This window comes from Heloderma suspectum, chromosome 4, assembly GCF_057233095.1.
Source record: "Heloderma suspectum isolate Gila_16-S chromosome 4, 16-S_ref, whole genome shotgun sequence".
In the NCBI taxonomy this organism is placed as follows: Eukaryota; Metazoa; Chordata; class Lepidosauria; order Squamata; family Helodermatidae; genus Heloderma; species Heloderma suspectum.
Genome location: NC_139461.1, coordinates 245,091,292 through 245,118,109, shown reverse-complemented (window position 1 = coordinate 245,118,109; position 26,818 = coordinate 245,091,292). Strand labels below are relative to the sequence as shown.

The following is a 26,818-nucleotide window of genomic DNA, read 5'->3' as shown; positions in this document are numbered from 1 at the left end:
CATTTGGGGTGGGTTAGGTTTTTTTTTTTTTAGAGCAATGTTGTTTTGTTCAGTTGATTATGTAAATTTGTTGTATTTCATGTTATTTGTATTGTATGCTGCCTAGAGTGGTTGGGTAGCTGGCTAGATGGGCGGCTAATAAATCTAATAAATAAATAATAAAAACAATGTAACGAGGAAATACTGACGTTATAATCATTTATAACTGAATTGCTGCTGTTTGCTATGGAGTCCTGCTGTGGTATGGAAATTGAGAGGATGCTGTGGGTATGTGTGCTCCTCTGTCCTTTCAGATGGGCATGCCCCTCATCAGTTTTGAGGGCATTTTTATTAACCATAGCCAGGGCAAAGCCAGTTTCAAACTATAGTCAGAATCACACTGACAAACTAGTTTGGTGGTAATTGTGATTAGTGAAAATATAGAGAAAATGTAAGGCTAATAATAGTTATCTCCAGACTGCTAAGAGTGTAAGAAAGGCAAGAAACAGGCGGAACTTTTATATACACATACTTGCTGGTTTTCCCTCCAAACCTCCATTTCTCTGATCTCACACTTCAGGCAGCCTAGCTTGCACAACTGAGTGGCTGCGCAAGGCAGCAGCTGAAGTATCAACTTCTGATTTGCTACCCTCATCTACCTCTGAAACCAATGGATCACCTCTCCCTCCCTCCCCCCTGGCTGCTAGAGAAGTGTCATCTATTCATAGTCCTACAGCTGTGCTAAACCAAGCATACATGGACTTGCTGCATTGGGAGCCTGGAAAAGAAGACTATCCTGAGGTAAGTGGCATCTTTCTCCTGAGCCAGAAAGGATGGCTATTTCAGAAACAGAAGGGGTCATGACAACAGCTAACTAGTGCACAACAATGTGTCTCCATAACTGTTGACTTGACTCCTTCTGCAGAACTAAAAATGAAATGACCTATTCCCTTCCCACTGCTTGCCTCCTGCCACTCACAACCTTTGGCAACAAGGAACTTGCCAGCATAGCTTTAGCATATTTCCTCTTACTCTGGCAACTCAAGGACATGCATTGTAAGCATTAGAGTGGAGTAATTTATACAGTTCTTTCTTTGCAGACTCTGCTGATGGACAAAGCCCGTTTGCATGCCCTCAAGGTAGAACTGAATCAGCTAGCCATTATTGCTGCAGTCCTACTAGTGAGCAGTACTACATGTGGAAGTGGCATGTTCAGCTCACTGGGATGTGGAGATAGGCTGAAACGGGTAACAAAAGCCCTTCTGGAAGGACTTCCTGACACGAGGTACAAGTCACTGCTTTTCTGAAGGCAGGCAAGACTTTCACCCAGCCCAGTCTCATGCAAGTTGCAATCCTGAGCTAAAGACTTATAGTCCTAATACAATATAGAAGTCAGTCAGGGAGAGGCAAACAGCAGGCAGGACCAGAGTTCATGTAACTCCCCCTCACTCCATTCTTTTTATGAACAGGTAGTGAAAACTAGAAATGAAACGGGTAACAAAAGCCCTTCTGGAAGGGCTTCCTGACATGAGGTACAAGTCACTGCTTTTCTGAAGGCAGGCAAGACTTTTGCCCAGCCCAGTCTTATGCAAGTTGTAATCTTGAACTAAAGACTTATAGTCCTAATGCAATATAGAAGTCTGGCAGGGGGAGCCAAACAGCAGGCAGGACCAGAGTTTATGTAACTCCCCCTCACTCCATTCTGTTTATGAACAGGTAGTGAAAACTAGAGATGTAAAATTTCCAGAAATGTTGAGGCCATGGAGAAAACCCTTTTTTACAATCAATCAATCAATCAATCAATGGGGGGGATTGAATAATAAGCAATACCTATTTTTTAAGCTCTCTCTATAGAACTAAAGTCACTTTGCTGCTTCAGGACAGTGTTTCCCAACTGGGTACCCTTGAGATATTTTGGACTTCAGCACCTATCAGCCTCAGGCACGATGGCCAATCGTCAGGAATCCTGGCCACTGCAGTCCAAAACTTCTGTAGGGCACCAGGTTGAGGAAGGCTGCTTTATGAATGTAAAGCAGCCTTTATGTTCCTAAAGTTACATTATGCATAATATGGGTTGCTCATAAAATTCTCATTATATTTGAAAACTTTTAAAGGTGAACTCAATAAATTCGTAATTATTGTCTGAATAAACTATACTTTTAAATTTTAATATACCAAACATGATTAATTTTATGAGCAAACCAAGTTATACATAGCATATTTTAGATTCCTAGTTTATGTCTGATCAGAGGGAACTTCAGCAAGTAGTCCCTGAAACATCTGGATCATCCCAGAAGCCAGAAGAAGCAGGAAGAACTGGAGGCAGAGGAAGACAAGTCCAGAAACACAGGACTCTGTAGAAGAAAATCCAAACTATCAAGAATGTATATTTTCTTCCATATTATATGGTGACTCTACTCACATGTTGGGAAAATGGGCATGACTTGGAGCATCCCAAAATGTCTCTCAGTAAAAGATACACTGGATCAATAATTTTAATAAGAAATGGAAGAAATACTGAGAATCTTACAGAGAGGATTAAAAAACTTTTTTCCTCATGGCTTAATTATTTCCAGACATTTTACATCTTTTTCTATAAAAGTCTTATTACATAGTTTTTAGAAATCATTTGGGGGGAGTAAAGTTTGGTAACATATGAACACCTTGTCTTAAATCCTAAAAGAAAATATTTCATAATCCTAAGCTGTTCAGTTTTTTGGGAAAAAAACAAAAATGGCCCTTGGGGGGAAAAAAAGGTTTTTTCCTGATTTTTTCCAGGTTTTTTCCCCCGGGGCCTTCACACTTCTAGTGACAACCTGTATCAGTCCCCTAATGCAGGTTACATCTTTATCTTAAGAGCGGAAATCTTGTCAACTTTAGGGTGCAATCCTAACTAGATAGGCGGCCACCTCCGAACTCAGAGGCGACCGCCTATCCAAAGCAGGGCAGGAGAAGCACGGAGGGGATCATTCCCTCCATGCTTCTCCTTCCCTGCTTTTTTGGCTAGACAGCTGATTGCGGCTGTCTAACCATGGGAGCATGGAGCGGAGAAGGAGGCTGCTGTACGATACACATGCAGCTATGCTTTCCCTGCCCCGGAATGCCCCCAGCCACACCCCTTTCCGGCCGCTCCACGCTCTTCTTGTGAGCGTGGAGGATGGGGCTGTTCCGTGCTGCCTCTGAGGCAGTGTGGAAATCGGGGGAGGACGGTTCCCGGAAAACAACATATCCTTTGGCCGTCTAGCCTCTGTCTAGCGGCCATAGGATTGCTCCTTCTGTCAGCTTTAGTTAGGGCAGCAACAGATTATATGTTGTAACTATGTAATGGGGAGAGAGCAAAGGCAGAAGATGAACAGGAGTGCAGCATGAGCTGAAATGGGAGTACAATTGCACATAAAGCTCTTCTCTGAAGGGAAAAGAGTTACTTTAGAGATAATGTCATTGCCTACTCCTACTCCAAGAAACAGGCAGTTTCGACCTTTATATGGTGGCAAGTTGATCATCTCTCTTCAGTTAAGTTTCAAGGAGCAGAGTGACAATGCACCCATCTATGACTTAGGTTAGAAGATGCTTTACTGGATATCAGCAATCAAATACATCAGGAAATGAATAGGGTCCTCCTCCAGTTGGGGTGCCCTGCTCTCAGCACTGACAAGGCTGCTTCACTTAAAGGCCAACTCAGAAGCCTAGCAAATAAAGACAATGCAGTAAGGAGTCTAATTGGTAAGTCATTACTATTGCATAAATTTAATGTGATTTCATACTTCGGTATGAAAAGGCAGTGTAAGAATGGGCTTTACAGGCATGGATTTCAGTGCCAACCTGTGAATCATGAACAATATTTACAGTCATATGTCCATTCTTGCATTGTTATGCATGCACTTCCACACCTGCTTAAATATAGGGCTTGTGCTGATCTGTGATCATAATAAAAAATTATCTATCTGAATATAGGGTTGGACAGAATGTATATGGGACAGCCATTTTTAGTGTAAAAGGGAGCTTCCGCAGTGCCCAAAAATGGGACAGCCATTTTTAGTGTATAAGGGAGCTTCTGCAGTGCCCAAAATGTTCCCTGTAAAATCTCCCCAAACTTAGCTTTTCACACCTGTTCTCCTCTCAGCAGCTGTTTCAGTGCCTTTGTCATCTTCTACCAGGGCCGCTTCTTCCTCATGTGATCCCAGACAATTAAGGTTTAAGGTGCTATCATAATGCTGGCTCTGACTGGCTATTTTGACATTACCACAGAGGGCAAATGTCACCAGTACAGAATGAGGGCAATGCTTTCTGTATTGCCTTATCCTCATTTGATAGGTGGGAGGAGAAAACTTACGTCAAGCATGGGAGGACTGGGAGCATAGCTGCTGTTGATACTGTTCCTTCCTAGTTAAGATGGTTGAAACATCACAAACCACCCACCTGCAAACCACAAAGGGGGCTCTGCACAGGGCTGTGAAGGCGGGGGGGGGGGGAATCTGTTTTTGATTTTCCATGTCAAAAAGTCAATACTTTTTAGCATTCGGTCTTTAAAACAACATTTTAAAGCTTCTTGTAAAAATAAAACCCTTTGAGATGTCATCCCTGGAATTGGAACAGTGCTAAAATACAGCTTGCAAACTTCTTGCAAGCAAAAAATACAAATGGGTCTTGCAATGAAGTGTTACAGTGTAGAGTGCTCCTGTTCAGTGTGCCAGCCAGGCATGCCTTTTCCACAGTACCCCCATTCCAATGCCACCACCCATAAACTATTTTTATACTTAATTCAGACCTTGGGTTCCCCGCTGAGCCTGCTGCCACCTTCTTGTGTGTGAATGGTGCTGTTTTGTGACATAAGGATTCATGCTTGGAGAATTAACGATCCTAGTATATAGGATCCCTCTCTGGAGCAGAAAAGTAGAATTAGTTGAAGTGTTTAGTACCAGGTATTCTGTGTTCCCACAGTGAATCAAAACCTGATCCTGCATACAAAATCCCAATGTGCAGGGAAGCATTTAATGTTATAATTACTAGAAATGTTGTTCCCTTGCTTGGATGAGTTCACTGCAGCACTTTAACACTGCAAGCAGATTGACTGTATAGTGTGAGTTATATAGACTGCTTGGAGGAGGGGGACTGGTGGGTAAAGGGCCCTTATGGGTGCTGGGCTACAGAGAAATTTGGTCCTTTCCAAATTTAATGCTGTAAATATGCACTTGTATAATGTTGTTAATCATAGCTGAAGTAACTGTGAAGCAGGCATAACTGAAGTAACATTTTGATTCATTAACATATACCTCATGAAAAATTGAATAAAAAGGATTTTTTTTTTTGCTGTCCAGCAGCCATTGTCTGTATTCTTACCTATAAGAACATAAATGTACTTTAGGCCTCCAGCAAGTCTTTATGTTTCCATTATGACTGGTGTTGTTAACCATATTACCACTCAAGATATAGAATATTGTCTGACAAGCCTTAATTACAAACACAATATGTGAACTGTAAGACAAGTGAACCTTAGTATCCTGTTTTTGTTTTAAAGAGCCATTGTGGTTAGATTACTACTGTGGTTACAAAGCATAATCTTAATTCTATTTTATCAGCATCTGTATGATAATACCACCCACTTGTTTTAAGAAAAGGTTTCAGTCCTATAATTTCACCCTTGAATATCCTATTTGTCTTTGCAATTTTCAGCCAACTGGGGCCCCCTAGTGAGAGGGACAGTTGTAGCAATTAATGTTTCCAAATCTTTCTTAATTTCTACAGAGCAGCGGATCCAGACTTTTCTTAAGCACTATTTGTCTCCTGGTGGCCAGAACTCTAAGAAACCACTACAAGGCCTTGCTGCTATTCAGGAAGAACTACTGGAAGTTGGTCAGAGGTTTGGCAGCTTGATTAATCACAACAGACAGGTGTTTGGTCCCTACTACTCAGGAATACTGAAGAAATTGCTGCTTCTAGAGGGAAAGTCTGACACAGGGACAGTTTCCTATTAACCATCTCAAACGAGGCAGAGCATGTGACGCCAGGGAGAGGGGAAAAGACAACTGGCAATTGCTCAGGCTGTGCTTTGGCTCAAAGTCCAGTGTAATCAATGGAGCAGCTGTCTTGCTCTGTGCTGAGATATCTAAAGCACTTATACAGTTGGACCATTGAAGCTGCACAGTACAGTTACATAAATACCAACTGACAATGCCAAATTTGTCGCAGTAAACCTTTAAGCAGCTCAAAACATTGTCTTGTGTTTTTAGACAGTTGGTGCATGTTCTATCAACAGTGAAGTCTAAGATTCTTATCCTGATCCTAGACCTATTAGACTGCGGCCTAATTGTAGTTCAGTAGTGCAGTCCTGTGCAGTGAGTTCAGTGAACTTACTTCTAAGTGAGTGTATATAGGATTGCAGCCCTAAGTGATTTCAGTGAAACATATTTACAACCATGTTTAGAATTGTATCCTTGATATAATACAGAGTACAGACTAACACTCGTACCACAACAACCCATACAGAGATGTCTAATTTTATTAATTTAGTCTGTTCTAAGTCATACAATTATGAAAAACAAACAACAAAACGACTGCTGGAAGCCCAGGAATATTTACAGTTTCGCCTTGTTGTAGTGAGGTCAGTCTATGTTGTTGCACAGATTGGTTATGCTTGGTACCACAAAAAATGGACAGATTAACATTTTTTATATACAGGAAATAAAAAGGAAATAGTTCAAGTATCAAAATACAAAGACAGATTAAATAACATTTTTATTACAAATCAGTCCCTCTGCCATACATCACAATTAGCAAAAAGTGTTTATATTGTAAACCAAACTGCCTGTTACCAAGAATCTGCCTGCCCTGTTCAGGTGCAAGCCTAGCAGAAAATCCTGTGGATAACATTCATACTGATCATGCAGAAGGAGATGATGTAGGAATGAAGTATCACCCAACCCATTTTAATTTCAGAGGTGAAGAAGTTATTCAAAAAAGTGAGGTACCATCAGATATCTGGTCTGGAAGAGCAGCATAGCTCACCACCTGAAGCTGCTTTAGAATTTCTTTTTTGGAGGGGGCAGGGCAGAATTGTCATGTATGTCAAATTGAAGTAAGATTTTGCTCTCAAGCTAAGAAAGTCTAAAGGCCAGTTTCTACGAGCTGACAATAGTATGTAACATGTACAGAATAAAAAGATGACAGGAGTTTGATCTTAATAAAGTGATTCCCCATTCAAAAGATAAGCAATAGTTCCTTCATCCATCTTAGCATCTATAGAGTGTTCTCATCCTGGATATATACAAGGTAAAAATAAGTCTACAGAAGACAACTTTTTCTGAAAAGGAGAACATATGGAGTGATGGCAAAAGCAGCATAGATAGACAATGCCACTTCAGCAGACGCTGGTGCTAAAATAGGAATAGCATTTTCAGTGAAGATCTAAAAACACATTCAAGTGCCAGGAATATAGGGTATTTTTCTCAATATCCTGCAAAACTCTGTAAAGAGGCAAGCACTTCAAATACTGTAAAAATATCCAAACTGTTTGAAGCCTGGGAATAACTACAATCCCTAGAAAAGTCGAGTCGAGAATGTCTTCGATTGCCACCTTAAAAAGAATGCCTAACCAGGAGATGCAGTCATAGATATTGCTATGTCCATGTAAACTCAGAAAGGAAGCACCTGATCACTGGAAGAAGCAAGTTGGAAGCTTTCACCATCTATCTTTGTCACCATGTTCTAAGGTTATCCCTCCTCCATAGCAGAACAGTTCAATTTGCACTCTCTCAGAAAAGATTTCTCAGTATAACAATATTTATACCAACACCAGCATATCAGTCACATATGCATATAAAGGAATGTTACATTTCCAAAATTAACCCACTTTTTCCAAATCCAGGCCTTTGGGATGATGATTTGGTTCTCCTCCTACCTTTTCATCAACAAGAATAAGACTAAATTACATCTTAAAGATACAGCAGTAACGAAAGTTGAAACAAGCCATTAACACAGTAGCAGGGTACCACAAGCTATCATCTGCCACAGACTTATTTGCACTTCCTCATCTTTCCCTTAGGGTATAGAAAGATGCATCCATCAAAACCACAGCCAAAACCAGTGTTCAAGACTGTGATACTTTACGTGAAGCATAATTATGAGCACAGCTTCCATCTGAAGCAGTCATTCTTGAGTGGAGTAGAACAAGAAATCAACTGTTTTAGCATAATGCCCAAAAATTCTCTCCACGTTTTTTCATATTTTGACATTGTTATACTAAGCATACTTAAATTATGAACTAGTATAAAAAGTGCTAATCAGTGAATAAACTTCTTAAAAATCTCAAACCATCAGGGAACACTCACATTTTAGAAAATATGGTACATGAATGAGATGCAAGGAGCCAAAGTCCAGTTACTTGTATATACAGTGTGTGTATGTGTGTGTGAACAGAACAGAAATATTGCAATTATACAGTTCTCTGCGGTGAAAACAGGCTTGTACCAAGCTTCTGTTCAGCAATAGTCACCCAGGGTTAAATATTGATAATTTTAATTAAGATGCCCTATCTCCCACTTAAATGCTTACTGAAGCTATCAAGGATGTATGATGATCAACTTAGGTGCTAGTACCTTCAAAGTAGGTTTAATATTGCAGGATGTGTCTACTACGTATCCAAGCCAAAGTGGAAGTGTGTATTGTTTTAATAGTCTGGCATCCTCTCAACCTATATTGTAAGACAGGCATGTCTGTGTTTCTTTTAGCAGTTAAGATTCTCCACTTGCATCAATGGTATGCTGAAACTGTGGGTTTCACAATATCACTGCATGTAAAAACAAAAACCTGTTTCAAACCAGAGCACATGGCATCAGTCTCTTAGCCTCAGATATTTCAGTTATCTTGCTAGAAACACATACTGCTTTTTGTTAGCTTGTGGCTGGAATCCCTTTTTACTCAACTCTGGAAGTCCTTAATGAGCAGCCAAGGACACATCCCAGAGCCAGGTGCTGATCTTCATACCGCCAGGGTTTCACTGCTTCTTAGTGTTCTGCCCCTTTACTACATTTCCATGCTGGAATGTGGATGTCTGCAGTTCAGCTTGGCAGAAGGTAAACAGAATGGGGACAATATTAATGGAAAGAAAATAGGGAATGAGTGATTTCATTCATTTAAAACATCTGAGGGAAACTTATGATTAAAATGATGGAAAAATTAACAGGGCCACAAGCTTTGTGTGTGTTATAACCTTATGGTAGAAGCCCACTATTCATAACCAACTGCTCTGATATTTCTTGGAAAGTTTACCATTAAAAGGCACGTGTACTATGTTAACTGGTTTTCAGAAGAACTGAGCACCAATAATTCCTTCAAATGTTACTAAGAGCTACAAGATGTCTGATTAGCAGCCACCTACATGCTGAGATTTAAACTATTCAAATGAGGAAAGTAATTGTTTGCTTTTTAATTTCTTTAAAGAATCTGGATGTCAAACATGAGAACAAAAGCAACACAGATATATTCAAGATTACCTCCCAAATGGTTGTGGAAATATCGCTAAAGTTCTCTTATTAACCCTTTTTACTTAAATCACAAAGACTAATACCCTAGTTCATTACAGAAATTGGAGAAAAGGAGAGAGCATTGCCTTAAGCATGTACTTGCTAGCATGGTATAGGTTTCCAAAATCTTGTGTTTGTATGCTAGCAACCCTTGGTTCTAGACCACTGCAATAGCTCCCAATTTAAGGTTGCTTGTCTTGAAGGAGAGAGACTTCTGTTTAGAAGAGAAGTATGATTAAGTGTATGTTATCTAATGCAGAACTCTGCATTCAAGCTAAGGAAGACATTCTAAGGGAGCAATCCTATGTCCCCCAAACAGTGTCTGGGGGAGCGACAGGATTGTTTAATTTAGTGGCTCCGATCTCAGAGTCAGTAATCCGTACTCCCCTCCCCCTCGTAACTGGCGCGGAGAGAACCACGACAGCTACCTCTCCACACTTAGAAAACTGAGTGGAGGGGAGGAAATCAGGGAAACTGCTTTATGCCGCTTCCTATGCTTGCCCCAGCCTCCTTCCCTCCCATTTTGAAGTGCCGCAGCTAGACAGGCACAATTGCCTATCTAGCAAAAATGCAGGGTGGCCAGAGCATGGAGCCGAGGATTGCCTCTGCTCCACCCACCCTGCATTAGCATACTTGGCAGCCTCTGACTTCGGAGGCTGCCGACTATCAACATAGGATTGTGCTCTAAAAGCTTCAGAGGCCATCACAATGATTAGAGGCCATCACCCATGATCAGTTTTCTATCATAAATGAGCAAACTCCAAACATGAGGGGGAATGTACAGTAGTCTAGAAATAATGAGACATTAAATTGCAGTAGTTGTCCCAGGTTACAACCAGTGGAAAACGAAACATTTGGGAAATCACTGGAAAAATTATTTTGGGAGGAGTTAGACTGTGAAGGAAGCTGCTCCTGGAATTTATTACAGGGACAATGGGGAGATGTCAGGTTCTACCTCACTCACCATCCACAACTATCTCACTATTGACTTTACCATCTCTCACTTAGAATAGACGGAGATGAAATTTGCTTGGTATCTTTGTACAATCACTTTGTTTTAACTCAGTAACAAATATCAAAGCTAACTGCTCTGAGGATAAGAGTTTGGGCCTAACCTTAGTATCAAAAGCTGATCATAATCCTAAATGCAACCTTTCTTGGCAATAATTTTTAAGGAGCTAGGTAAATTCTGTGTTTGAAATATGTGAGAAGCTAAATACAATAGATACTAGCCTGCCTGGAGACAGGTGAATGGCAAATATTTTGATAGCTCCAATGTGCCCAGCATGACACATTTAGCAGGTTCTATAGTGTGCATGTTGAACCGCCTGCAACCTGAAGGCCAGATTCCATTTTGGAGAAGCTCTTGAGAGCTGCATTCCAGTGGTGGCTGGGGCCAAGGGCAAAAGGGGCAGGGGAAAAATACTAGCATATTGTAGCTTAAGGCTCTTACTGGCAGTAGCTAAGCCATTTCAGAAGGGGGAAAAACTGCACCAAAGCCAGGAAACCACCAAACAATCAGGTGAAAGGGTGTGAAGGTCCAGATTTGGCCCCTGGGTCTGAGGTTCTCCAGCTCTGTTCTAGAGCGACATGCTCAGCATGAAACCTGGATCATTTTTCTTTTAAAGGGAAACTGTTCTAATGCAGTGAAATACTCCACCCCCTTTCTTTTTGTACTTGTCTAGATCTGAGGCCTGACTGAGATTGTCAGTCTCTGCCCTGAATTTAGAATTAGTGACATGTGCCTTTGAAAGGTTCAGTCTAATAGAGTCCAGAAAATGGGATTCAAAATGATTATTTGTAAGCAGAGTGGTTAGCATGAACAGAAAGGCCTAGTGGTAAATACTACAGATGTCAAAAAAGACATCCTGTTTAACTGACAGCTGAAAACATTCCTGTTAGGCATTCTCTATATCAAGCCTGACTCCTAGGAAAAAGAAAGTGCTGATTAGGAGCAGTCACACTACCTAGTAGACTTTCATATTATACCATGCATTCAGGTATCCAGGTACAGCAAAGACTATGAGCAGAATCCATGCTAGGAAATCTGGTGAGCAAGAGGTTTGCAAGCAGTATCACAGTGGTTAGTGTCTTCTGAGATGACAGGTAAAAGAGTGCTACTTGTTGGAACAGTTTGTGGCCATGGCTCAGTGTGGAGGTATAAATCTAGATTGCAACAGCATGTACATACGAGACCAAAGTTGTAGAACAGTCCTAGAATAAGAATGCTAAATAGAAAAGGCCTATGGAGTGTTACCTCACCCCACAAATTCACAGTGTCAAAATGAAGAGAAAGTCAAGAAACACCAGAGGGTTTCCAAAATCCACATATTCGACTCCCATAGGCTTCGTTTCTCCCACCTCTCAGACATCTAAAACAGGTGGCTCAATGAGTTACCCTTGTTTCCATTAGGAGAATTCACAGTGTTCAGTAGAAATCAGTTACAAAAAGCTGTTTAGTCTATAGTATCCTAGTGCTGCTGTCTCTGATGATGCCACACCTAGTGCCAGCAATGGGAGGAAGGAGGGGTTTAGAAGAGCAGACAGATCAGACTGCAAAGGCACGGTTAGACTGGATGGATGCAGGATTTGTTTTCAGAAGATAGTGGTCTCATACTTAGTGCTGAGGGTCCTCTTGGAATCCTGCTTGGGCTCTACAACCCAGGACACACTAGCATGGGACTGGGAGTCTTGGTCCACTTCAGATGGCTCCAGCTAAAAAAATATTGGAAGGAAAGAACATGTCAGCAAGCTGCTCACTTTGAAAATGTGAAGACAGAACTGAATACATTTTTAAAAGCAGCAGAGATGGTTTGGGGAGAGACTTGTCTAGGCCAAAAAAGGCTTAAGTAGAGGGTGTGCACATGCACAGGGATATAGCACTTAAAATGCCACCATACAGACTTGGACCAGGGTTTCAGATAATGGAAACAACTTATTTCAGGGTAAGAACAAAATTAATTTTGTTTAAGCACAAATCAATGTGAACTCAGGGCATAGTCTGGTGGCAGTTTGCTGAAATTCAGGAAAAGGAGATAAATGAGGATCTGAGAGTGATAGAGTCGGCTATCTACAGTTAAGTTTTTCGGGTCTAATCTATTATCTCAGACAATATAACTCTTCTCCCTTTTAAACTGACTTTAATAGGGTTAAAAAAACAGCATGGTTTGCACTGAAGCAACATTTTAACACTTGTCCTCAATGCTCATCCTGTGTAATGTAAGGAGGAACTGAATGAGTTAAGCTACCAAAAAGCTCAGAACAGAAAGGAACACAGAAAGAGCAGCAAACGAAGGGGAAAGAATGAAGGACTTCCAAGGAGAGTTGGCTTGATTACAGAAAGCGTTCATAACCAGAGATGTGATTGCAAGAAGGGTAAAGACCTTAGCTCCTTGACTAACAGATTGCAGCGGCAGATAGGAGGGACGGTGTGTTGTACAGGTGTGACAATAACAACAGCGACTATCGGGAGGGAGCGGCACCTGAGGAATGGGAGCAAGCAAAACACAAACAAAAGGTAACATTAAAGGAGAGCAACAAGTACAGAAAGCATGTGGGCCAGCACTCCCGTTGGTTTACTTCCTTGTTATATTAACAAGGACTCTTAATGGGACTTGGATTGTTGAAGAACAGAAACTAACTGATGATGTGTTCCTACAGAGGAAGCTTGAGAGAACAAGAGTGCACGCACACAAAAGGCACCAGCAGGTAGTAGTTCTTAACCAAGTATGATTAGGTAATTCATTAGACACTACAGATTATGCAGGGTAGGCTCCTATCACTGGTGCCAAAACAGAAGGCCAAAATAGTTCTTGGAACAAAAGCAACAGGGAAAATATATAGCCTACAGGTTGCCTGAACAACAGGAACTCTGGAGAGAAAACAACTATAGCACAGTAGTCCTAATGATAATACCAAATACTGTCCACTGTCTTCATGGATTCCCATTTTATTGCAGCTCAGTTCCATGCACAGTTCTCATTCAACTGTTAAACAGTAACATGTTTAACTTAACATCTTTTGATCTCATGTGGTCTTGGATCTTTGGCAAATGCCTCAGTGCAGGCAGAGCCTTGTAATTCAACAGGACGTAAGCTGGGACATTATGCACTTAGTCCTTAATTACCACTTAAACCGGACTCATGAATCCACCTCATCAGATCACATGGGGAAGAGTGCTTGCCCATTGTTAGTAAGTGGCTTTTGCCCATAATCCTTCTTTGAGGAAAGTATTTCCCACCCATACCTTTTTGGAATTTCAAACTACCAGCACTGTCAATACAATTAAAACATACAGTTAACACATGTGAAGCCACATGAAATAAGAGTCCATGACCCAGGAGCAACTGTATACACTGTTAGCAAGAATGCAAGTTAAATCACAAAAATCATGAGCAAACACTCCAAAACTTATATGGTTGAACATTTCTGGTTATCTTTAAAAAAAAAAAAAAGCTTGTATAATTCTGAGTCTCTACAATAATCTGTAATCTCTTCTATTCCCTCATAGTTGCTCGGTGGACTACTGCATCTTAACTACCTACTTACCCGAAGTAGCTCTACAGAGTCAATAAAAATAACAGGAGTTCAAATTGCTTAGCAAGGAGATAAACAGAACTACTATTATTTGCATGGAGTATATTTTCCTATCAGCTGTGCTCAGACATCATTAAATACCAGCATAACTCTACAAGGAAGGATCAAAGTACTTTTAACATACGTACTGCTGATTTCCTCATGCTGGCTCGAGGTTTAGGCACCGGTTTTGAAGATTTTGTTTCTATCGTTTCAGCTGTCGGAGCACCTGTAGGTTTTGATTTTTGGGCTTGGAGAGCCAACTGGTAGGCTACTTCAAATGCTTGCCCCAACGTCAGAATAATTTCATATGTTAGATTCTTGTGAGAAGAAACAAAAGATACACATCACTTCAAATTCCAGGAGAATTGCTATGTCACTCTGTTTTAGCAGAAAGAGTGCTGTGGGGTAACTTAAAGACCGTTTGATTTTAGTTGATAGGCAAGGGCTTACTTCAGATGGTGAATAATTCAGAACATCACATCTTTACACGTAAAAAAAGCTATATCCCCCAAATTACAGAAACAAAAAGCAGCAGTTGTCCTCCCCTCCCACCTTCACCTCACCACCCTCCTACTACCTTTCAGTTCATGGAGGTATATGCATTGCTCAGTCTTCTCTTCATCTGTGTTTACTGCTGAACATCAAATGCTTGCCACATCTTTGTGTCTGTGGACCTGCCTGGTCCTCAGAATAGGGCTATGTGATAATTACTTTCCCTTTTTTGCACTGGAAAAATCTCACAATTAAGGAATGGACTGTCTCACGTATTTCCCAGTGAATATGGCTGAATAAAGATCAGCCGCACTTTAGACACTGTTTAGTGCATTAAGAGTGTAATCCTATGCATGGTTAGACAGAAATAAGTCCTACAACTCCCAGCATTCCACAGCCATCTTGGCTGGCTGGGGAATGCTGGGAGTTGTAGGACTTATTTCTGTCTAACCATGCATAGGATTGCGTCCTAAGAGCACAATCCTAAGGGATTGTTGCTAGACAGACAAAGGGCTTGAAGATCAGAATACTCTATCCTATGTTCTGCCAAGTAGGAGCCAGGCAGGGTGGGAGGAGGATGGAGATAAAAATGCCATCAGTTCCTTCTTTACTGTTTTCAGCTAGATGAGCCTTTCAGCTCATCTAGCTGATCTACTTTGTTGTGGGTGGGATGGGCAACATAGGCTTTGGGATCCTATAGATCCTGGCCAATCCTCCTCCCACCATCCTGCCCCCTTTTCCCTTCCTAAGCTGTTCCAAGGTCACTGTTGGAACCTTGGAAGAGCTGGCACTGTGGTACTTTCTGTGCCAGCTGCGAGAGGGAAGGATCCAATTTCAGATTCCTCCTCCTGAGATCAGAGCAGTGTTTATGGCCTTGGGAGGTTGCCTATGGTTCCTGGGATGCTCTCCCAAGGACCACAGCATTTCTCTGCCAGAGTGTTAAATGATAGCGATTGTGTTTTGTTCATAGAATCTTGAAGAAAACCCCCTTAGTTTACTCAGCAATGAAAAATGTTAAAGTCATGCAAATGTTTTCATTTTATTAAAATGTTTTTAGGGGTGGGTAGCCTGCCTGATAGGCAGAAGCAAGGGGGCATGTGTCCACCTGATGGAGGCAGTGGGGGGAGTGTTGGGGGCTGGAACATACCGAGGCTGGGTGGCAGGCGCTGGCGGAGCGCTAGGGGCAGGCCATGCTAGGTAAGGGGAACAAGGGGGAGATGTGTAATATCTGTCCCCTGTTCCGGGCCTGTCCAGAGCCAAAGGATGGCTGGGGGAAGTGTGACTCCATCTTCTAGCCTTTGTTTGCTGCTCTGCAATGCCAGGTCTGTTACCCAGAAAACATCTCTCATCCATGACATGATCCTGGATGAGGGTGCAGACCTGGCATGTATTACGGAGACCTGGCTGGCCGAGGCTGCTGCTCCAACCCTTGCAGCCATGGGTCCAGCTGGATTTTTGTATGCACAGCAGCCGAGGGCTGGGGATTGGGGAGGGGGAGTGGCTGTAATCTATCGGGAGTCCTTGGTCTTCACCAGACCCCCCCCCTCTGGGAGACCAAGTTGCTGAGTGCATGTACTGGAGGATGGGCCCAAAGGGCAGTCTGGGGATTCTGCTCGTGTACCGTCCACCCCGCTGCACGACTGGCTCCCTGGTCGAGGTGCTTGAGGTGGTCTCTGATGTGCATGTGCAGTCCCCTAACTTACTGGTGTTAGGGGACTTCAATGTACATTCAGAGGCTGTCCTCACAGGAGCACCTCAGGACTTCATGGAGACCATGGCTTCTTGGGAGCTGCACCATATTCCAACTGGGCCCACCCATGTAGCTGGTCATGTGCTAGACCTTGTGTTTGTTTCTGGAGAAGCGGGGAGTGATCTGGAAGTCGGGGGTATATCCACCACCCCCTTGTCATGGTCAGGTCACTATCTGGTGACGTTAGACTTTTCGGTTCTACAACCCCTCCGCAGGGGTGGAGGACCCATTAAAATGGTCCGCCCCAGGCGTCTTATGGATCCGAATGGATTCCTGAACGCACTTGGGGATTTGGAGCACACCAACGGCCACTTGGTTGAGACCCTGGTGGGTGGCTGGAATGCCGCAATCACTGGGGCATTAGATTGGGTGGCTCTGAAATGCCCTCTCCCCCTGAACAGGGCTCAGACTGCACCATGGTTCAATCCGCAGTTACAAGCTCTGAAACAGGAGGTGAGATGGCTAGAGCGCCAGTGGAGGAAGGCTCGCTCCAAAGACGATCAGACACGGGCTAGAGCTGTATCTTCAACCTATCACGTGGCGGTGAAGGCAGCAAAAAAGGAATATTATGCTGCGTCTATCGCGTCTGCAGAGTGCTGTCCCAGGAGGCTGTTCCAAGTGGTCCGGAGCCTGGTCGGTCCAGTTGCTCCAGAACCGCTGGAGCATTCTAAGGCCTCCTGTAAGGCCTTGGCAAGGCACTTTGCAGATAAAATTGATCGGATTAGGAGTGTTATTCCGGTCTGTGGCAAATCGGTTTTGTGGGATTGGTTCCAGCTTCTTCCTTCTGATGAAGTGGACAAGGTGCTTTCATCTGTAAGGCCGACCACCTGCTTACTTGATCCTTGCCCATCTTGGCTCATTATGAGGTGCAGAGAGAGACTGGGTGAGGGGATCAAGGCAGTGGTGAACGCCTCCCTTGAGGAGGGAGTGATGCCATCAGCCCTCAAGGAGGCAGTGATAAGACCACTTGTAAAGAAGCCCTCCTTGGATCCCCAAGTTCTGAACAACTTTCGCCCAGTCTCAAATCTGCCATTTTGGGGCAAGGTGATTGAGCGGGTGGTGGCGATGCAGTTGAAAGCACACTTGGAAGAAGCCGATTATCTAGATCCATTTCAGTCGGGCTTCAGGCCTGGGCATGGGACAGTAACGGCCTTGGTCGCCTTGGTGGATGTTATGAGGAGGGCTCTGGATTTGGGTGAATGCTCCTTCCTTGTTCTCCTCAACCTCTCAGCGGCTTTTGATACCATTGACCACAGTATCCTCCTGGACCACCTGGAGGAGTTGGGCATTGGAGACACCGTATTATGGTGGTTCCAGTCCTTCCTCTCTGGCAGGTACCAGAGGGCAACACTGGGAGAGGAGGTTTCAGACCCGTGGCCGCTCACTTGTGGGGTGCCACAGGGTTCCATCCTCTCCCCGATGCTATTTAACATCTATGTGAAGCCGCTGGGGGCTATCATCAGGAGGTTTGGGATGCTGTGTCATCAATATGTGGATGACACGCAGCTCTACCTCTCATTCAAATCTTCACCAAGGTTGGCCGTAGAATCCCTGTCCAAATGTCTGGAGACGGTGAGTGGCTGGATGGGGAGGAATAAGCTGAAGCTGAACCCTGACAAGACCAAGGTACTTTTGGTGGGAGACAAGAGGAGGTTGGGGGATGCTGACTTGGTGTTGAATGGGGTATGGCTACCCTTGAAAGACCAGGTCTGCAGCCTGGGGGTCATCTTAGACTCCCAGCTGTCTATGGAGGCTCAGGTGTCAGCTGTGAGCCGGACAGCGCTGTACCAACTCCATCTGATATGGCGGTTGCGCCCCTACCTTCCCGACCATCTGCTCCCATCGGTAGTACATGCCCTGGTCTCCTCTCGTTTAGACTATTGTAATGCACTCTATGTGGGGTTACCCTTGAAGATGGTTCGGAAGCTGCAGCTGGTACAGAACGCGGCAGCTCACCTGATTAAAGGCAGCCGCCGGTGTGATCACATCCAGTGCTGAAGGAGCTGCACTGGTTACCAGTTGTTTTCCAGGCCAAATTCAAGGTGTTGGTTTTGACCTTTAAAATCCTATACGGTTCCGGCCCAGCCTATCTCAAGGAGCACCTCCAGTAACACCAGACAGGCTGCTCAACAAGATCAGCCCTCGGATGGCCTTATCTCTGTCCCATCAGCCAGGACAGCTAGGCTGGTGAGGATGAGGGAGAGGGCCTTCTCTGTGGTGGCCCCCACTCTGTGGAACTCCCTCCCTAAGGAACTCCGCCATGCCCCCTCTTTAATGAGCTTCCGCCACGCATTAAAAATGTGGTTGTTCAGGCAGGCATTTGGGGTGGGTTAGGGTAATTTTAGAAATGTGATGTTTTTAATGTTGAATTTTATTTTGAACCGTTTTTATTGTTGTACACCGCACAGAGTGGCTGGGTGACCAGCCAGATGGGTGATTAATAAATAAATAAAACAAACAAACAAACAAACAAATGCTTTGATTGCAAACAGAATTGTTAACTGTGGGCGGGGCAGCCCCAAACTTTCTTCTACCTGAGACAGAAAAGATAAATGCCCCCCACCGCCCCACAACATGCCACATAAATTCCACGTATATAATCCAACAAGGCAGCTGAATTTTACTGCAACACTGGCAATGGGATAACATCCTCTACTGCACCTGAGGGCAGCAACCTAGCTTAAGGGAACATAGCAGCCATGTGTCACATACAGCTCTGTTCTCCAACACCTCCTTGCCTCACTCTGCCTAATGGCAAGGCAAGCCCTGATTGGGGAACTTTGATGGTTCATATGTGGGGGTAATTTTCATACAGAAAGGTTAGAATGCAGTAAAATTATTTACCAATACAATTTGTGCCATAAAATACTGAACACAGAGGCAGTGGATCAAAGAAACTTCAAATTGAAAGAAAACACATGTAGAACTGGTAAGTGTACTTGACAAATGGGCAGGATATAAATGGTGGAAATACACAGACTTGCTGTAAAGAATCACACTGGGGATATTTACTAGACCTGAGCTGAAAATCGAGTTCGGTTTACTTTTATTATTTTCAAACTTGAATGAAAACAGAGAAACGCTTTGGAATTTTCTGTGATTTATGTAGCTCTTCCATGAAAGTGTTTTTTTAAAGTATAAGTTTCAAATAAAAATACTTGAACTGCTCTAGTATTTATCACTGTCTTTCTAGACATTAGACCGTATGTATTTCGCAGAAAAAGCACTGAGGATTTTTTTTAAATTATAGGATGTTCTTAACATGGGGAGAGCCTCGTGTGGCGCAGAGTGGTAGGCGGCAATATTGCAACCAAAACTCTCCCCATGACCTCAGTTCAATCCCAGCAGAAGCTGGGCCTCGGGTAGTCGGCTCAGGTCGACTCAGCCTTCCATCCTTCCGAGGTCGGTAAAATGAGTACCCAGCTTGCTGGGGGAAAGGTAGTCACGACTGGGGAAAGCAATGGCAAACCACCCTGCTATAGTCTGCCACAAAAACGCCAGCGCAAGTGGCGTCCCTCTAGGGGTCAGTAATGACCCGGTGCTTGCACAGGAGGAACCTTTCCTTTCTTAACATAGGAAAAATGCAACATTATGTCAACTAATAACTCCTTACTGTTGTCCAAATTTTAATATAACCATCAACTTCCTACTGTCTAAGACCATTAATAGGACCTGAACACCCAACCTATATTGAGAAAAAGTATTTTTGGGTAGAACTGGCATAGTATTTATAAGCCAGGGGAATTTGCTTTAATTTTTTTATATACTGAAAGTTAATGTTGAGATTCGACCTTATTATATATCTGAGATAGTACCACGATTGGTAGCTTAACAAGATGTACTTGGTCCTTCCACATTCAGAGGCAAACTAACTCTATAGTTGCATCAAGATCCAGCATATGTTGCTTAAATCCTTGCACCCTATCACTTACATATAGGACTTACTCCGAATCCCACAGCTTTATATTCCAGCTTAACTACCTGCAGATGATTTTTAGCAAGTAGAAACACAGAACTCTCCATAAAGCAAAGTATAAAGCCTTCTGTATTCCGTTTTACTTACTACATCAATGGTACTGAAGACATGGCAGTAGTGATGGCTAGTGTGCAAGTCCTTGGTGATATAGGCAAATGTACAGAGATCCTCTGGATCCTGGGCAGCGCAAGAGATGTTCCGGATTTCATGCTCAGCAATAACATTCTGCGAAACATAAACAGCCAGCTATTTTTGCTCAATACTGTGCAGGGGCTATTCCACACAAATAGTATTCACAATAAAAACAAGGTTTCATTTAATTAATGTATGACTTCATAGAAATAATTTACGGCTATCCAAGTATCTCTAGATTTCTTATTAATAATTCTGCCCAATTTTAGCAGCCATCATGCAATCCTTAACTGATCTTTTAAGCAGATGTCGCAATAGCCCAACTCAAGAGTCATGCTCTGTGAGACCAACAGTCATGATTAAGGAAGTGAGTCCACCCCATAAATATGTAATTGCCCCGGTACATATTTATGGCCTCACCTCCACTGCCAGGATTGGTCATTGGAGTTTATATTTGTTCCTTGGATGCACCTTCTGGAGCCAAAGGATGGATGGATGGAGATAGGCGATAATCCTAACTGATTTAAATCAGAAGCAGGGGCAGTGAGGTGGGTGGCAACAGGAAGTGAAGGCAAACGGTGTGAAGAGAATTTATCTTCTCTATGTCCTCTATCCATGGCAAATTATCACGTCTCTATTTTCAGTGTCCAATACAGAACACACTTCTGATTTTAGCATAATATATAGAACTACTTAATATAGAAGCCATCTCTTCTGTTCCTTTCTATAAACACAACAGCAGAAGTAAGAAGCTTCCATTTCTTATGTATAGAGTGATGTATGGAGTTTTCAAAAACCAACTCTAACACACTGATAGGCAAACCCTGCCTAACACAAGAAGCTGCCTCGTATACCGAGTCAGACCACTGGTCCATCTAGCTCAGTACTGTCTATGCTGATTGGCAGCGGCTCTCCAGGGTTTCAGACAAGGGTCTTTCCCAGCCCTGCCCTACCTGGAGATACCAGGGATTGAACAGGGGACTGTTTGCATGCAAAGCATATACTCTACCACTGAACTACTACGGCACCTCTGAGCTGTTACCTAGGTGCCCTTTATATGCAGCTGTGCCACATGGGAGCCTCTTTTCTGTGATGCAACTGGAAGAGCTGTGGGCTGCGTGTGAATGTCCTAACGATAAGGTCAGGGCAAGCTGGTTTAGAATATTTTGTCTTTTCTATCACCAGCAATAACAATATCAGAACAGAAACAAGCACTGCCTGGTAAACTGATACAAGAAAATCAATCTTGTCTTTCTTAATCTACACTGGCACGTTTTACAGGATTTTCCAGAACATTTTGTCTTTCTACTGATAAGGAGGGAGACATTGTATAAAAAGATGAATCTCCAGTTATTTCCACTATTTACTATCACTTGTCAGTCAAGATTTTAAATGCTAACTATGAACTCAATATTTGTTTTACCTTGTTAGATGCATCTATGAACTTCACTCCTTTGTAAGTGATAGATAATATTATAGTTGGGACCTTCTTCATATGCTCAGTCGATTTCTTTATAAAAGAAAAGAAAACCTCATTAAAAGATAAAAGATTAAATTTCATGGGTGGGGGCACGTGCAGGTAAGATTTCAGAAGTCTTCCACAAAAAGTCATGTTTTGCAAGTGGTGACTTCAGAAATGGGAGTTGTTCTGCAAAGTATTACACACTTGTTTTTTTTTTTCTGAAATAACACCTTCCCCCCCTTTTTTTCTTTATCAAGAAAAGCTTTAAAGTTGCCTTTTCTAGATAAGGACAATTCAGCAAAAGTATATTATAAAATGTAGTGAAATCTGACTTCTCACCATAAACAATAAACCGCTTGGCATGTTCTATATCTGTCGATAAACCACTTGACATGTTATGTATCTCCTGAAAAGAAATCTGCCAAAGAAGTTATCCAACACAAGGTGGCAGATAATTGTAGGGCAATTACGAAACTGAAAAGCTTTTGCAGTTTGGCTGTAGTCAGTATGGCCCATACCCTGAACAGAACCTCCAGATCTGGAGCTCGATGCAGTTTACTTTTCAGGACTGATATCAGAAGCTTTGTTTTTATAAAGTTCACACCTACCCTCATCTTTGCACAGGCATCCTGAGTAGATTCTGTTCCTCGAAGATCTTTGATTAACATGGACCCTAAATACTGATTAGAACAGAGAAGATGCAGCAACTGTCAACAGAACTATTTGTACACATTCACCCAAAAGACATGGTCACACTTCCAGGAAAAGTGGTATGCCCCTGCTTTTCTAGTTCCCTAATCTTACCAGTCTCTGCTTGGCTAGGGACAAAGAGCAGTAACTAAAAGCAACTGTTATCTAGGTGGCAACCCATACCTTACAATGAGAGCCAAGATTATGCACTGGGGAATTAATTTGTGTAAGAATCTAGAATATACTTACATTGGCTTCATACCCACATGACTCAAATATAAGTTTCTCTGGTTGGTGCTGCCAGTGTTGGACAGGGGCATAAGGAGCAGCCAGACTTGGGGGTCTGAGTGTAAGTTTGGATTCACGACGTTCCTCCTGAAAACACAAGTCACAGTTTAAGGCAGAATTGGGTCATCTGACTGAGAACTGCTTAACGAATGTTTCAAGGCTGCATGTTACACAGAGCATCAATCTCGGACATTTGTTTAAATATTTTTGAATATTGAAATACTCAAAGTGCTTTATGCTAATACACTCCCCCTCCCCCGCACACACATTCTTTCTCACAATAAAGGCACACATAAAACAAAGCAGGCACAGAAAATTTAAACCCTCGCTTAAATGTTGTTGCCTTCCTAAACTCTTCTTAGAGAAGTTTCCAAAGTTTTGAGACTATTGCTGCAAAAGCCTGGCCCTTAGCACTGCTGTCCAAACCTGTCAAATAAAAGGAATAGACAGCAATGCTGATTGACTGGACCTCAGCTGGCAAGTGGGCTCAAATGGGACCATTTTACAAATGTGAATACAGCTAACTTTAATGAGTGCCATCTGGAAAACACACACACTTCTTTATAAACTAAGTTAGGGTGCAATCCTATGCATGTTTAGACAGAAAAAGGTCCTACAACTTCCAGCATTCTCCAGCCAGCCATACTGGCTAGGGAATACTTAAGAGTTGTAGGACTTTTTTTCTGTCTAAACATGCATAGGATTGCACCTTTAGACTTCTCTAAACACATTGCATAACACCATCTTTGTGATTAGACACTGTCTGGTCATCCATGGTGAGTAAAAATCACCTCCAGCCATGCAGACACAGTTCCACTGCCATTACATACAATATAAGAGGGCAGGCAAAGCTTGAGAAACAGTGACAAACTGTGGCTGCTGCTTCTCAGCAAAACAAAACATGGTGTCCAGATCAGGAACACTCAGAGCTAGTCACTTCTTTTCTCTGGTTTGGGTAATACCAGTGCACTGTAGCTACTTCTACAGTGGAAACCTCAGAGCCAGCAGTTATAGCTCATTGCTGTGCTTCCCTACCCAGGGAAACAGCAAAGGTTGCAATGAGATTCCCACCATAATGAAGTAGCATTGATTCATCGTTACTTCCTGCTGCATCTTCCAGGCAAATAGAGGACGCTCTAGAGATAAATTAACAAAAGAGCTCTACCTCTCATTTAAATCTTCACCAAGGTTGGCCGTAGAATCCCTGTCCAAATGTCTGGAGACGGTGAGTGGCTGGATGGGGAGGAATAGGCTGAAGCTGAACCCTGACAAGACCGAGGTACTTTTGGTGGGAGACAAGAGGAGGCTGGGGGATGTTGACCTGGTGTTGAATGGGGTACGGCTACCCTTGAAAGACCAGGTCTGCAGCCTGGGGGTCATTTTGGACTCCCAGCTGTCCATGGAGGCTCAGGTGTCAGCTGTGAGCCGGACAGCGCTGTATCAACTCCATCTGATACGGCGGCTGCGCCCCTTCCTTCCCGACCATCTGCTCCCATCGGTAGTACATGCCCTGGTCTTCTCTCGTTTAGACTACTGTAATGCGCTCTACGTGGGGTTACCCTTGAAGACGGTTCGGAAACTGCAGCTGGTACAGAATGCGGCGGCTCGCCTGATTAAAGGCAGCCGCCGGTGAGATCACATCACTCCAGTGCTGAAGGAGTTGCACTAGTTACCAGTTGTTTTCCGGGCCAAATTCAAGGTGTTGGTTTTGACCTTTAAAACCCTATATGGTTCCGGCCCAGCCTATCTTAGCAGCACCAGACAGGCCGCTTAACAAGATCAGCCTCAGATGGCCTTCTCTCTGTCCCATCAGCCAGGACAGCTAGACTGGTGGGGACGAGGGAGAGGGCCTTTTCTGTGGTGGCCCCCACTCTGTGGAACTCCCTCCCTAGGGAACTCCGTCATGCCCCTTCTTTAATGAGCTTCCATCGTGCATTAAAAACGTGGCTGTTCAGGCAGGCATTTGGGGTGGGTTAGGGTATTTTAGAAAATGTTTTTATTGTAGAATTTTATTGTTTTAAACTGTTTTTATTGTATGTTGTACATCGCCCAGGGTGCCTGGGTGACCAGCCAGATGGGCGATAAATAAATTTAATAATAAATAAATAAATAAATAAAAGACAAGAAAAAAAGGCATTTCAAAGAGTTGGACTTCTCTGACCTGTGCCTTGAGTCTCTCTGTTCTGGGGTAAGATGCAATATCATGGCTGCTCTCGTGTCTCTTCCTTCCAATGTCTCCCAAAGGTAGCAGGAAATCTGCAGACCTCCCTGTGCAGGAGTCGCTGTGGCTGAGGGGTGAAGATGTCTGGGATATCAAATCCTGACACTGAAATCAAAGAGATTAATAATACATTAATCTGTCTTTTGTTGGGTATATTCAGAGCACCTTGTTTGCAAGCCATGAAGATGACACTGTATAAAACAAGTTTTTAGTAATATGGCTATTAAGACCAACACAGCCAGAAAAAAGAAATGCTGCTCACTTAACATCCATCCTGAAGGAATCTGCTTTCAGGCAGAAGTGAAGAGTACTAGGAAAAGGTTGCAGGCACAAGTCTGGGATTTGAATCAGCAACACAGTGTACACTGATCTAGTAATGCATTTGAGATATTAGTGTAACTCTACTGCATAATATGGATCACTCTTAGGCTCTGTCTAGTTCAGACTCACAGGTAGCTATGAAGTATTACTGGCTGAGGCTCTGAATCTAAGCACAGCTAGCTATCTACTATAAAGGTCATCATGTGGGGAAACAACAAAGAATCTTGTGGCACCTTAAAGACAAACACATTTATTCTGGCATAAGCTTTCAGGGATGCTGTCCACTTCATCAGATGCATGGGCAAGTTTGTTTGTGAGGTGACTGATTTCTATTCCATATGGTTAAATCTAGTGCCTTCCATTGTAACAATTTCCACTGGGGTAGCCGTGTTAGTCTGTTGCAGCAAAAACAACAAAGAGTCTTGAAGAACCTTAAAAACTAAAACATTTATTCTGGCATCCGATGAAGTGGACAGTGTCCATGAAAGCTTATGTCATAATAAATGTATTAGTCTTTAAGGTGCCACAAGACACTCTGTTGTTTTGGCTACAACAGACAATCAGCTACCCTCTGGAAACTGTTGCAATGAGGGGAAAGACAAGCTCCGCAGACAAGCAAAGATAGATGTTTTTTCTGCAATGAAGTAATGCTTTTCAGTCTAGCATACAAAAATGGCTAAGTCCATAGCCAATGCTAATTCACCTGTTTAATTTTGAACTATAGCCCATCCTATGCAAAAAATAATAGTGACAAATAATAGTGGCCATTTCATACATTATGCAGAGGCAAACCCTTTTCTGCCACAGAGCATACACTTGTCAGGGAGCCACAGCCAATCCTAGTTCCTTGATTAATGTAATGTATGATACATACATTTGCAAGTGTCAATCACATGCAAATCTACATTTTTAGCTGAGTGCTCAAACAACTTGTGTTCACACTCAAAATAATGTGTCACATGCTCCTAAGTAATAACCATTAAAAAAAAGCATAACAAGTAACCAGGATGGGTCTCTCCCATCTCCATTGCCTGCTGATTTGCCAGTGCCAGAGTTAAGCGGTCAAGGAGAAACTAGACTCGGCCCCTCTCCAGTTATCACACCTGCAGTGGATGCTCTGCTGCTTTTCTCATGGAAGGAGAAAAGGATATCCTGTGCTGCACAAGAATCATTCTCACTGATTGTCCTATGATAGGGAATGGGTGGAGACCTGGCAACTCACTACAAGGGACAAGAATGAAAATGAGCACTCAATTCTATTTTTCATTATTTGCAGTAATGTGCTGGAATCCCCTTTAACTCAGATATAGTCAGAGATGGCTGAAGTATTATGTTACACTCATGCAGGAAGGCTGTGTACTCAAGGCTGATTCAGAAGACTGCTTATTCATGCCCTGGTGGTGCCAGT

At 42.9% G+C, this 26,818-nt stretch overlaps 2 protein-coding genes across 15 annotated transcripts in view; one reads left to right on the top strand and one right to left on the bottom strand.

Annotated features, from left to right (window-relative positions):
• Nucleotides 1–14,172, top strand: part of TCP11 (t-complex 11) — a 29,184-nt gene extending 15,012 nt beyond the window's left edge. For 5 of the 7 annotated variants that reach the window (XM_084853045.1, XM_084853048.1, XM_084853044.1 and 2 more), the window contains exons 7-10: nucleotides 560–780; nucleotides 1,080–1,264; nucleotides 3,539–3,702; nucleotides 5,725–7,273. In XM_084853045.1, coding sequence (XP_084709171.1) covers nucleotides 560–780; nucleotides 1,080–1,264; nucleotides 3,539–3,702; nucleotides 5,725–5,954 — 800 coding nt within the window. In that variant the 3' untranslated portion in view covers nucleotides 5,955–7,273. Of the gene's footprint in view, nucleotides 1–559; nucleotides 781–1,079; nucleotides 1,265–3,538; nucleotides 3,703–5,724; nucleotides 7,274–14,010 lie in introns of those variants that run through there. The other 2 variants (XM_084853047.1, XM_084853050.1) reach the window with 2 other exon arrangements.
• ANKS1A (ankyrin repeat and sterile alpha motif domain containing 1A) overlaps nucleotides 6,698–26,818 on the bottom strand; it is a 195,287-nt gene continuing 175,166 nt past the window's right edge. For 2 of the 8 annotated variants that reach the window (XM_084853043.1, XM_084853040.1), the window contains 8 exons: nucleotides 25,030–25,194; nucleotides 22,830–22,955; nucleotides 22,499–22,570; nucleotides 21,852–21,938; nucleotides 20,384–20,521; nucleotides 14,225–14,395; nucleotides 12,118–12,215; nucleotides 6,698–9,039 (listed from right to left, as the gene is read on the bottom strand). In XM_084853043.1, coding sequence (XP_084709169.1) covers nucleotides 9,036–9,039; nucleotides 12,118–12,215; nucleotides 14,225–14,395; nucleotides 20,384–20,521; nucleotides 21,852–21,938; nucleotides 22,499–22,570; nucleotides 22,830–22,955; nucleotides 25,030–25,194 — 861 coding nt within the window. In that variant the 3' untranslated portion in view covers nucleotides 6,698–9,035. Of the gene's footprint in view, nucleotides 9,040–9,413; nucleotides 12,216–12,653; nucleotides 12,983–14,224; nucleotides 14,396–20,383; nucleotides 20,522–21,851; nucleotides 21,939–22,498; nucleotides 22,571–22,829; nucleotides 22,956–25,029; nucleotides 25,195–26,818 lie in introns of those variants that run through there. The other 6 variants (XM_084853038.1, XM_084853037.1, XM_084853036.1 and 3 more) reach the window with 6 other exon arrangements.